Consider the following 13,136-nt stretch of genomic DNA (forward strand, 5'->3'; position numbering starts at 1 on the left):
TTTCACTACCCCTGCTGAACCAGTAGTGGGGGAAGAAAACTCTTGAAACTTCCTATTCGATTTCAAAATAATTGCCAGAAAGCATATTCCATTAAATTGAAAAGCTTTTCAATAAAAATTGTGGTCAACCTGTTTAGCTATTACATATAACTACCACAAGTAGAACCGCCTGACATGAAAACAAGCTCCCCTGATTCAAGCCATCTCACAATGGAATTTTTATCTGCAAGCAAACCATCGAGAGAAGGAACACAGTTGAAACATAAGTCCTCAAAAAAAAAAGTGTTTCATATAATGAAACACCAATTTCTGGGTGAGCCCCAATGGCTCTCTGAAGCTACTATGCTGATATACTACTGTTATACTAGCCATACTACTAGGGTTCATCAGTTATGGAGTTTTCAGCCTACCAGGAACTACGAGCCATAACTTGGACCCCCCTCTATTAAAGAGATACAGGGAGCAATAGCACTTAAGATAAAATGTCTATGAATTTATTCATATCTGCCACCACCAGGGAAGGCACCCAGAAAGTTGGTGAAAGAAAACAGACCACTGTTGGAATAAGCAAAAATACAGCCTTAAAACTGCTCAAAATAACTCTTAACACTCCTGACCATAGTAAAGATTATGTACAATGTTCATATATCAGTGAAGACAATGCTTATGATGTTCATAGTGTGAAGCAGACTTCCACAGCACACGAACATTCTTTGGAGCAGCTCTGCATCATGAAACGACTTCGTGCTCATTTAGAAAATAAACCTTGTATAAAATGATTCATATTCAGGATTTACTGACCAAGATGCTGAAAATAATAGCAACATTGTGCCTAGAGTTAGAAATTGGCATGTTAAATTGGAGGCATTATGGCGAGTCGGATGGCATCGCGTCAACTTACACGATGTCATCCATCGAGCACACAAAAAATCAGCATTGAATGTAATGAAAAAAGGACCCTCCGGAAAGCAGCAGTCTCATTCTTCGCCAGAAAAGGAGGAGACAGCTGCAGACGGACAAACCTATATCCATGGCCGAAAGAGCAGAAACCCCTGCGCCTGAGGAAAGCATGTAGTTTCCCGACCTAACCCCCGAGGCCAATGCCAACAGGAAAAGAGTCTTCGAAAAACAATTCTGAATCAAAGGGGCCACAACAAACCGAGGAGAAGAGAGATAGGAGAGCACTCTGTCCAAAGACTAGGACAGCTCAGGCAGCGCATGAGCAGGCTGGAGATGAAACAACGCCCGAGACAGCTTATGAAATGGCGCAGAAGTAACATCTATACCGACAGCAAGCTGAAGAGGCTCCGCCAGCGCTGCTCGATACGGCACACGACCACATAAGATGACGGCCCTGCATCAACCACGAGAGAAAGAACACCACCACCCGACCGAAAGCGAAGTACAACGACGAAGAGTCCAAAAGAAACAGAAGGACCGCCAGGAAACTTCATACAGCTGCAGAGACGAAGCCCGCAGGTGGGACACCATCAATGAAGCCTCCTGATCACCATTCAAATGGTGATAAACCCGAGTAAAAAAAAACAAAGGCGAAGACTCGAGGAGAAGTGCGAAATAGTCTCGTAACGGACCGGGCTGATCTTCCAAAAGAGGCGGAGTTGCGGAAAAACCTCGGGGTTTGGACACCGGGCAAGCAGCGCCTGAAACCATGGCTGGGCTGGCCACCATGGGGCCAAGAGGACAACTCGCCCATGGTAAGTCTCCAAGCGAGCTAGGACCTGGAGCAACAGCTAAACTGCGGGGAAGAGTTACAGGAACCCCCACCTAGACCAGTCCTGATGAAAGGTGTTAATCCCGACTGCCTCGCGGTCAGGGAAGGGCACCACATATACCGGAAGATGCCTCGACCACTCTGACGTGAAGAGATACCCTTCCGGGTGCCTGAACGTCTGGCAGAGCCAACTGAATGAGTCGGCATCGACCATCCATTCCATGGACAGGGGAATGAATTAACTGGGACAGGTCGTCCGCCAGGACATTGGACATCCCCCGGACATGAAACGCGAGGAGAGCCAAACCCAGAGAACTTAGCAGACGAGTCACCCGAAACGACCGACCACAAAGGGCCAAGGACTGCATCGAACCTCCTCGATTCAGGCAATAAACCATCGGGAGCAGCCCGAATGGAGCTGGATCGTCGATCCGCGGGCGACCCGAACACTCCAAGGCACAAACCACGCCGCCGCGAACTCCTGCACTATGCTGTAGGCCCAACAGAAGGACAGACCCCACCGCCCCTGGCCGGCCTAGTGAGCACTGGTCACAAAGCCCCAGCCGAGAGACGACGCATCTGTGAATACATCGACCGAGGGTTAGGGTAGGCACCAAGGCACCGAACCCCGTAAAACCCAAAGAGGAAGCCGGCGACTCAGCAGCCAACGTAAGGCCCCCCGGGAGTCGAACCCAGCAATCGCAAGAGAGGTGGAAGGGATGTCCCCGAAGGAACCAGAACAGCCAATGAAGCCAAACCTGACCCGACGGGTAGACCATCATAGCAAAGTTCAGGCTCCCACACAAACCCTCAAGCAACTGCCGGGTGACCAGGAAGCCCCCCAGAAACAAGCGCATGCAGAACCGCAACCGAAGGAGAGACTCCAGAGGAAGAGACAAGGAAGCAGCCCGAGAGTCCCACACAAGACCCAGCCAGGACCGAACCTGGGAGGGAACCAGATGGGACTTACTCCAGTTCACCCAGGAACCCGAACCCGGTGAGCTGGAAGAGCACCAAATCCCTGGCAAGCAGTCATGTGGACCGACTTGGAGCCCAAACCAGCCAGTCGTCGAGGTAAGCTAACACCCGAACACCTAATGAATGCAGACGGGCCACCACGACCCGGGTAAGGCGTGTGAACACGCGAGGTGCCAGGTTCAACCCGAAAGGGAGACAATGAGAGCGGTAACTCTGACGCCCCACAACAAAACTGAGCCAGTCCCTGAACTACAGATGAATCGGAACGTGCCAATACGCGTCCTTAAGGTCCAGGGATACCATCCAAGCACCCGTCTCCAACAGAAACCAAACCTGGGACAGAGTGGTCATCCGAAAGGAGGGGCAAAAAACCCAGGGGTTCAGATGGGGCAAGTCCAGAATGAACCGCAGGTCCGCATAGTCTCGTTTTGGAAATGGAAACAGGCGGGAAACCCACCAGAGGGACGTCATTGTTTTGACCAATCTGAAGCGCACCCACTCCAAGACGACCCGACAGCGCAAAAGAGGCTTGCCCTGCCAGCCCCGAACCCCCCGAAGGAGGAGGAGCCACCCAACGCCATCGAATTCCGCGAGAAATGACCAGAAAAGCCCACGAATCGTGGGACGAGGTGTGAGCGAACAGAGCAAGCCTTCACCCCCATCGCCCCATCAATGAGGTAAACCACAAAAGAGCTAATGCCCTTTACAAAAACCCGACTTGCACACAGAGCGAGCACCGCGCCAACCAGGCGCAGCCAGGAACAAAGGCTGCCCCTGCCCCGAAACTGGCACCTGTGGCCCACTTCGACGGGCGGAACCGTGGGCCCTGCCATGACCCGTCCAGGAGTAACCCACCCTGGATCCCCGGAGAACCAACAGGTCAGACATTGGGCGGCAGCTGGAAGAGGCCACCGTTATATGCTGTTTCACCACAGAAGCAGCACGCAACAAAGGACAAAAGGGCGAAGACAGTCTAAGAGCCAGGGCTCAAGCGGATTCCAAGGAGGAAGCGAGCACCAACTGCCAACAAGTGAGGCGCGCAGGGAAAAACTGCAACAGCGCATCCTGCAGGATCGGAGCAAACAGCTTCAAAAGTGCAGATGACACACGAACAGCCGAGGCCAAGGCGCTAGACCCAGGAATGGCCCCAAGCGTCTCTACATCCTCTGTAAGCCAATCTGAAGATGGCTCAAGGTGGGAAAAGAAACGCAGGACTGAAGCTCCGTACATGCAAGTCCTCAGCCACAAGCGCTGCCGACAAGGATGGTACCTGCACATGAAGCTGAACCACACCAACATTCTGCAGAAGAGCCGGAGCGAAAAGGCACTCGTTAAGGTGTGCAAAGTCGCCCCACCCCCCGCCAGGTAAACCTGGACCACAGAAAACGCCTCATGCCACTCAAGCATGCGGGTACGACAAAAGGTGTCCCAAGCATCCAGCGAAAACATAGGGCTGTCCGCTAGCCAGGACTACTCTGGAACCTCATAATGAACCCAGTATGGAGATGAAGACCCAAAAATGAAGGAAGACGGATCCATTATAGAGGCATAATCCAGGTCGCGCAGGAGGTAAGCCGCAATGGCTGCCCGTACCTCGGCCGGAGAGACGCGGGAAGCCGAAAACCTCCGGAAGGACAGAACCGAAAGACCTGCAGAGAGACGGAACCGAACCTGAGGAGGAGCTGAACCCAAATCCAAATCATACGCTGATGGGGGAAATGAAAAACCCCCTCCTTGTAACAACAAGCCTTGCTCGGAGGGTCGGAAAACCCAGGCAAGGTCCAACAGGGCCCAAGGCCCCCATGTCATCTCCTCCCCAACCCCGGGAACCTCCACGTCAGGCCCTGAGGCCGAGTCGTCCTCCAAAGCCCTGGCCTCACAAGAAAAAGCAGGGGCAACTGGAATAGCAGGAAGAGGAAGGGCCCACTGGTCAGACCCCGGAGCTATGGTTGGAGGAACCGACTCGAATGCCTCCACAGCCACTCTTGAAGGGGCAACCCCCAAAACTGCCCAAGTCTCAGAAACCTCTAAACCCTGCCCCAACCCCGACGCCCTCAGATGCTTAGGAGCCGGAAGCAGGGGAAAGGGGGGGGGAAACCAAATGAACCACAGCAGGGTAAGAACGAGGGGGCGCAGACGGAACCAAGACCGAAACGACCAACACCCCAAAGTCTGGGTCCCTATAAACAAAATGGGGCATCCTCGGGGCATCCGGGGAAGCAACCAACCTAGCAAAGGGGCTTCCCCTTCTAAACCTAAACGTATCTTGTAATGCGCGAGCTGCCTGCACCCGAATATTATCATCATCAGATTGGGTGAACTGAGTCACATACAAGCAACAAAGCTCGCAGGACTCCACGTCGAATGTGTTATCGATCCAACAGGCAGCATGACAGAAGCAAAAACAATGAGCGTCACCCTGAAACAATGGGACAGAGCAACCCTCAAACTTGCAAAAAGCGAGTGGAGACTCGGGTCACATCCATTGGACCCGAGCGCCCCGTAGAGTTTCCCAGGGCTGCTAGACTGGGTCTGTTAAGGGTTATCCTAGGCAAGGAACTGCTAACCGGTGCCCAAGCTACCAATCACCGCTGCTAAAGCTGAACCCTCGGACGTGTCCACTCAAGAGGGTGATGCAGGGGGGTACCACCAAACACAAACAATCCAATTATAAAGGGGGAAGGAACACAAAGGCTGACCCCCCCCTACCAAGCAAAAAGAAAAAGAAAGAAAAACCTCGCAAGAGGACAGCATACCCAGAGCCAGCTGCTGTTAAAGGTGAAAACTAGCTACGCAGTGCAAAAACTACCACTTACCCCCAAGGAGATTCCTGGCTGCGCCACCAGAGGGTGCAGACGTCGAGCTCTGGCTGTCAGTGGTCGTTTGCCGTTGCTGAGTGGCGGTTGCTGTGGGGGGGTGTGGAGCTCCCGCTGGTCGGGGCCCCACCTGCCAGTATGGACGGGGCTGGTACTGGCCGTATCAGAAGACTAGACACAGTGCGGCTGGATTTTTCTGCTGATGTGGGTTGGCCCATTGTAGAAGTTGCCCTCCTCGACGTCCTCCGTGTTGACGTCCCTGAGCTCCTGGGCCTAGAGAAGTTGTCGCCCGCCCGTGTTGCGGTGTCGTTCGCCAAGTCAACTGTATACCGGGAGTTTGTGGCCCGCTGGAATGGCCGCACGCTTCCTCTTCCGGATTCGGCTGTGTCTGTAGAGATCTCGGATCCCTGGGGGGCCTTGACGTTTGTGAGTATTCACGGCGTGCCGGTGACCTTCCCCGAGGCGGCCCTCATGGCCTTGTTTACGCGGTTTGGGTCGGTGGTGAAGCACCGGTTCAACACTTTGAGTGCGGGCCGACTGAAGGGGGTCCGACTGGGTTCACGCACGCTTATCATGCGGCTCACAAGCCCTATACCGTCCAGGGTCTCATATCGTGGGCTGTCTCTGAGGACCTTCTATCAGGGGCAGACCCGGACGTGTTTCCGGTGTGGTGCTGAGGGCCACGTCGCGGCCGGTTGTGACGCTCCTCATACAGATGCCCTTCAGTTTTCCTAGAGGATGATTTTCCACGCTTATCTGTGCGTGTGGACTCCCCGGCGGATTCTCGCTCTGTGCTCGTGCCTGGTATGGATCCTGCGGCGGTTCCGGATGTCGATGCGGCTGGACCGGATGTGTCTGCCCCGCCAGTGAGCTCGGGGGACCTGGGGGCGCCTGTTTCGGACCTTCATCGTTCGATGACTGTGGACGTGCATCCGCATCCGGTGACCTTGGGGATGCTGTAGGGGTGGTGCCCGAGTCTCCTGCTGGAGGCCGTGTGCTTCCCGGGGCTGACGGTGCGGTGGTATGGTCGCCATCCCTGGATACCTCACGTGTGCTGACGTCTTCCCTTCCGCCTGTTGTGTCTCTTCCTTCTCCGACTCCGGTCTCCGTTCCTAGTGGTGGCTTTTTGCCCCGCGTTGTTGAGGCTGCTGTTCTGCATGAACGTGCTGCCCCGATTTTGGGGCCGCCTGTCTATGGTTCTTCTGGGTCACCGCTTGTTGGGGGTGACAGCTCCGACGATCAGCGGCCTCTGTTTAAGCGCCGTCGCTCGGCTCGGGGTGTGTCACCTCGCCAGTCGTGGGCAGAGGAGCGGAATGAAATGGAGGATGATGATGTGGCTGACGCTGTGTTGCCTCCTGTGGTGCCTTCTGAGTTGGATGCTGTGCCTCCTGCTGGTGGCTCCCCTCAGTGGGCTGTTGCCCCTGGTAAGAGCGACCTTGTGGTGGTGTTGAAGAAGGATGTGAAGCGGGGGGCCTCTGCTCCTGTTCCGGTTGGTGGGGGCTCTAGGGCCCTTGCGGAGCCACCCTCCGCGGGTCTCGGTGCGGTTCCTGACACCGAACGGTGTGCACGCCCTAGTGGGCGGGCCAGTGTGCGGCCTGCAGTGCAGTCAGAGGTGCTTCAGAGTGTGCGCCCGTGTGCCCAGCGTCCTCGGGGGAAACCTGTCCCTTTTGTCCTCTCGACTGGAGAGGTGCTCGACGGATCTACGGCAACTGTGACTTTTCAGTGTGATGACTTGGTGCGTCCTGTTCCCTGGTGCCCTTCTACCATCTGGGTTCCACGAGAGCAGTGTTTTGTCTCGGGAGTGCCGAATTCGATGCCTCGGCCTACTGCGACTCCTGGGTGTCCGATTTCTGACAGTCTCCAACTTGTTTGGGAGGCTTATTGTTTACGGTTTCCTGCTCGGGAGTACCCGGAGAAGTATGAGTGATTGGTTTATTGGTGTGTTTGGTTTCTGTCTGTATTGTGTATGATGTTTCCCCGGTGCCTGCGTGCACAGGTGGGTGTTCTTGTCTGTGCGTGTGGGTAGTGTGGGTATTGTTCTTGCCCCAGCATGGCTTGTTTTCTTGTATGTTTTGTGCTATGCACTTGGTGTGTGTGTTTGTGTTGTGTTTTATGTTCTTTATGTGATATTTATTTGTGACATTCTGTTTGTGTGTGTGTGTGGGGGGGTATGTAACCTCCAGTGCCCGTTTCGGGGTTTTCTCATTGTGCCTTAATTTGTTTCTTGGTTCTTGTATGTTTCGTTTGCATCCGTGTTTTCGCACTTTGCTATGTTTGTCCTGTATGTATGTATGATTTGTTTTCTATTGTCTGGTTTATATATTGTGTATTTCTTTTATAAAAATCTAATTTTGTATATGTAGGCGTGTCTGGTGTATTCTGTGTATGGTTGTTGTGTCTTTCCATGTCCGTATGCGTCTGTTTGTTGTATGTCCATTATTATGTTTAATTTTGTATTCGGTCTTATGTCCCTGGAGTTTCTAGGGTCTTGTACTGCAATGTTCTTTTATGCCTGTGTTTCTACTTATGTTTTGTTGTTCTGTTCTTGTTCTTCTGTTCATGTCTTGTATATTGTGCTATACTTTGTATATTTCTTTTATAAAAATAAAAAAATAAAAACTTACCCCCAAGGCAAACTAGGGAGGAAACCCACCAAAACACTCGGGGCGGTCAATCGCCAAGCAGCGAAAGACCAACAGAGGTACACCCAAGGTGACTTGTGGAAGGTAACCCCAAGCCCCTAGCGTGGTACTTGCAGGGCACTTAGGGAAGGGAGCCCTAAAAGCATGCACCCCGAATACAAAGGAATAATACTCCCAGCTCACACACCACCGAAGAGAAGTACTGAACCCAGGCACAGCACAATAAGAATCTGGAGCTGGAGCCACAACGACCAAACCTTATCCCATCAGCTGAGGAACTGAGGTGTGGATCACCGGCACGGGAGTCTCGGGCTTTCCCTTCTCCCTCTTGGGGAGGAGGGAGCTGCGCAGACATGGGGCACGGCTCGTGTGACGTTATGCTCGTTTGCTCGTTTTCAATTGGGGGAGCTCTGTCCACTAGTTCCGTTATTTTCGTTGGTTTCACCAGAATAGGGGTTTGTTTTGAGGTGCTTAGCTTTCTGGGTACCTGTCCTGGTCGATGGCAGATATAGAATGTTCCAAAATCATATGTGCATTCTATAGGCCATTGCTCCTCGTGCCTATCTGAGGAGGTCAGGTTCTGGCCATGGTCCCCGGTAGGCCTAGAACTCCACCCACATCAACTGATGCAGAAAGTTAAGACTATTCCTATCAGCCTGGATAGCTCTGGGGAGCCGTAGAGATTCCCCCAGAAATATTTTTGTGTGCCTGACATCCGTTAAGAACACAAAAACATCTAATAATATCAGACCTCTACATAACAAAACACATGCTTCAAAAGATAAACCCCACAAGTCACTTAATTGAATTCCAGTCTCCTATTTGTCCAGTAACTAGCACAGGTCAATCAGATTGTGAAGTGGTTCTAATCATGAGACCCTGTGTTTTTCAGGTGTTGTCATCTGGTGGAGATCAGGTGTAGTAGCCGAGTGGAGCAAGCAACGGTTTTGCTAGAACAGTGCTGATTAGTCTTTTGAAAGACTTAGAATTTTGTGGAATATGTTGTATGACAGTTATTCTGTGCTGGATTGTGCATTCTTCAGTGTGTGTATAGCATTAGATGACCCCGCAGGATCCGTTTGACAACATTTCAGAATGGTGATGCACATTAACGACCTGTTCTGTGAACAGGACACTCATTCCCTCAAGAAATAACCAAGTAGCATAGCTCAAAAAGTAACTTATTAATGTTATAGCAAATGTTGATTCATCAATCAGTTTATTTTTATAAATTTCAAAATATTTCCCCCAAATTCATTTATCTTATATTTTTCAGATTATATCAAAAGCTGTGCCAGCCTGGACATCTGCCGACAAGTGATCCTGGCGTTGGATGTATCCTTTTGTTTTACTATCTTGATTTTCATTATTTATTTACAAATTACACATAGAACTGGATTCATAGAATTTCTCAGTTACCTAAACTTCTCAGACTTGCATCAATAAAGAACAAATGGAACATACTTTCCTCCTCAGCTCTCTCTTGCCTATTTATTGCCTGTCTCTACCTCCTCATCACAATCGACTTGAGAATGGTCCAGGAAGGACCGAAACGTCGTCGTCCCTTCAACTTCTAGTGTGTGGTCTGGTCATCAAATGGAACATAGTGTTTTACTGTAATATTGGTCACAATGTAGAACACAAATATAATTGTACTCATAAATTAGCTTTTTATGACAAAATTAGACAAGTATGTGTTAAATGATACAAAAGGAGGATACTGATCTGGTTTCTTTTTATTACTAAAATATAAGTAAGTATGAATCAAAGAGCTTAGTGAAAGGCAGGCAACAAATACAGGGCAGAAACCCCTGCACTGGAGAAGAGCATGAAGCTCCCCCACCCAACCCCCCAGGGGCTAAAGCCAACAAAAACAAGGCTTTCAGAAAACAATCCCGAACCGACAGGGCCACAACAAACTGAGGGAAGGAAAGAAAAGAGAGCACAAGGTCCAAAGACAAATATGGCTCAAGCGGCGCATGAGCAGGCCGGAGGTGAACAATGCATGTGAAAGCTTGCGGAACGGGGCAGAAGTAACATCCACGCAGAAAGCACACTAGATTGACTCCGCTGACGCCGCAGGATACGAAGTGACAGTATTTGACATGATATGCCTGTCGAAAAAGAGCCACGAGAGAAAGGACAAAACAACTTGGTTGAAAACCGAAGAAACCCCTCTGAAGAGAAAGGAACTGACGGAAAGACCACCAAGAGACTTCATACTGTCGCTGGGAGGAGGGGAGGGGGGGGGGGGGTTTGCTAGTTGATTAGACATTTGCTTGTTTGTTGTTTTGGGGAAGGGGAGGGAGTTTCTTGGGTTCTGCTTGGTCTTGGGTTGCAATGTTTTTCCAGTTGGGGTTTGTAATGGTTTGCCTACCTTTCTCGGTGATACCCCCTAGTCAATGGCAGACATGACTATAGTGTACTCCCAATAAGTAGTGTTCATAAGCCATTGCTCCTTGCACCTCTCTGAGGGAACCAGCTTCTGGCTCGTGGTTTCCGGTAGGCATAGGAATTCCCTGTGACTGATAAAGCCAAACTAATATAGCACATATCAGTTCATATAACTTCAGGGAGACTCCGGGGCTTCGCCCAGAAAATGGCATTTCATTACATTCACCGCTGTTTTTTTTTTTTTGTACTACTGTAAATTATGCTACATACATATTCTGACGTAAAAGGTAATTAGGTTGTAGAATTTGGTTCTATCACTTTAAGTCTGAAAAAATAAAGCTAAAAGGCAAACTTAAATATTCCTAGGCCTAGTATAGCACATATATGTACTATATTAGACCTCATATAACATGCATTAGGCCTAGGAAGGTTAGGTTAGTTTAGGTTTTATTTGTAACATAAATATATAACCTTTTTCGGTTTGTCAAAATTCAGTAGTACCGATTTCTACTGTATAATTGCCTCTTACACCACTATATATTGGATGTTGCCCATCGTTACTATAAGTACTACCTAAACAGACGAATGGGCTGCCAAATGTGGTCACTTCTACAAATTTATGATCCTAAGTTTGCCAGTTAAGTGTTTCAAAAGGTTTTGAGTTTTTTCACTTATTTAGTGGTGGCAATCTTGGCTGGATTGAGTATTTCCTCTTCGCATCAGTGTGATCCAACGAGGACACTTTGAAAATGTCCCAACTTCAGTGATGAAGATTGTTAACCTGCTCTGGTTCCAGGAGATTCATTGCCATGAGAATATGTAAGTGGTACAGCTTAGAAGTGTTAATAACTTAGCGACATTTTATGATTGTTACATTCTAAATACAAAATCTATTATGTCAAAACCTGGATTTGAACATCTTGTATAAAAAATTTGTCTCCTTAACTTTGTTAATAGTGCTCATCCACGGGTCGCCTACGCTTCTCAGATTTTAAGGACCTGATGGTCAGTCTAAAGTTCTGGCAGAATGCTTTCAAGACTCATACAAAGGAAAGAACTGGCATCCTGAAGGCAGAGAGGCTGAGAGACGCACTGGAAGATGTTGGTGAGTATCAGATTTTCATCTCTTAATCCCAAAGGAACAGTACTGAATGCTGCATTATAAAAAATAACGCAGAATCTACAGTGATTTTTTTTTTTTTTTTTTTTTTTTTTTTAGATATATACAAGTGTTGTTACATTCTTGTACAGCCACTAGTACGAGTAGCGTTTCGGGCAAGTCCTTAATCCTATGGTCCCTGGAATACGATCCCCTGCCGCGAAGAATCGTTTTTTCATCCAAGTACACATTTTACTGTTGCGTTAAACAGAGGCTACAGTTAAGGAATTGCGCCCAGTAAATCCTCCCCGGCCAGGATACGAACCCATGACATAGCGCTCGCGGAACGCCAGGCGAGTGTCTTACCACTACACCACGGAGACTTAATTATTAGGTCTTGGTTTCCCATAGTCAGAGGCAGGAAGCATGTTAGGTTTGTGGAGGTCCCTCAAGGGCCAACTGCTGATGACTATTCCCAGGATGCAACCCACAACAGTTGCTTAACTCCCAGGTGCCTATTTACCGCTTTCTATCTGTTATATCAAGATGAAGATGGATGGGTTGATGAATGAAGGCTTCCTTTAGTTGGTTATGTTTATTGAAGAAGTAGATAATTGTAGTGAGTTGGAAAGTGATATGTACCAAGACTTAGCCACTAGCTATGTGCTACCTCTCTGGAGGCTAAACACTGACTGCCATATGCACGCCTGGTGTTCGGCACAGCACATACAAGTACTCTGAGCTCCGTGCTCTGATTGGCTAATCTTGATTCTACAAGATGTCTGTTAAAACATACTGCAGACACATCAGGTGAAAGAAAAGGTTTCCACCCATCTATGTCCTGCCCGGGGATTGAACCTGCAACCCTCAGCTACATGACCAGGATTACACCCTGTTGATGGACCCTGCCTCTTTTCTGTTTTGGTCTTCTCCTTATTGGATGCATGACAAGGATCTGGAGTTTTCCTGGCAGGCAGACAGTCCCTTACCCTTACTTGGTGTTTGACGTGACATTTGTCAGACCTTCACGCTTGAGTGGTGTTAGGTGCCAACCATGTTACAGGTTACAAAATATTGCCGGAACAACCGTGGACATTTTCAAGAGGAAACTAGATTTATTCCTCCAAGGAGTGCCGGACCAACCGGGCTGTGGTGGGTATGTGGGCCTGCGGGCCGCTCCAAGCAACAGCCTGGTGGACCAAACTCTCACAAGTCGAGCCTGGCCTCGGGCCGGGCTTGGGGAGTAGAAGAACTCCCAGAACCCCATCAACCAGGTATCAACCAGGTATTTTCGTGGGCTCTTCTTTTATACCCCTCGACGGCTGCCTGTTTGTTCCCACTCTTTCACAGGATGTGGGTCTTGTGCAGTTGCATGCCCAGGTTCCCTTATTGTCGGCGGTGCTTGTGACGGATGACCTTTGTTGTCGGCGGTGCTTGTGACGGATGACCTTTGTTGTCGGCGGTGCTTGTGACGG

The 13,136-nt window shown here is 49.7% G+C and overlaps 1 protein-coding gene across 1 annotated transcript in view; it reads left to right on the forward strand.

Annotated features, from left to right (window-relative positions):
• Positions 1 to 13,136, forward strand: part of CalpC (calpain C) — a 348,733-nt gene that overhangs the window by 303,622 nt on the left and 31,975 nt on the right. Inside the window, exons 13-14 of the mRNA XM_045733865.2 lie at positions 9,445 to 9,503; positions 11,520 to 11,667. Of these exons, the coding sequence (XP_045589821.1) occupies positions 9,445 to 9,503; positions 11,520 to 11,667 (207 nt within the window). The remainder of the gene's footprint in view (positions 1 to 9,444; positions 9,504 to 11,519; positions 11,668 to 13,136) is intronic.

The sequence above is a fragment of the Procambarus clarkii genome, chromosome 1, assembly GCF_040958095.1.
Source record: "Procambarus clarkii isolate CNS0578487 chromosome 1, FALCON_Pclarkii_2.0, whole genome shotgun sequence".
Classification (NCBI taxonomy): Eukaryota; Metazoa; Arthropoda; class Malacostraca; order Decapoda; family Cambaridae; genus Procambarus; species Procambarus clarkii.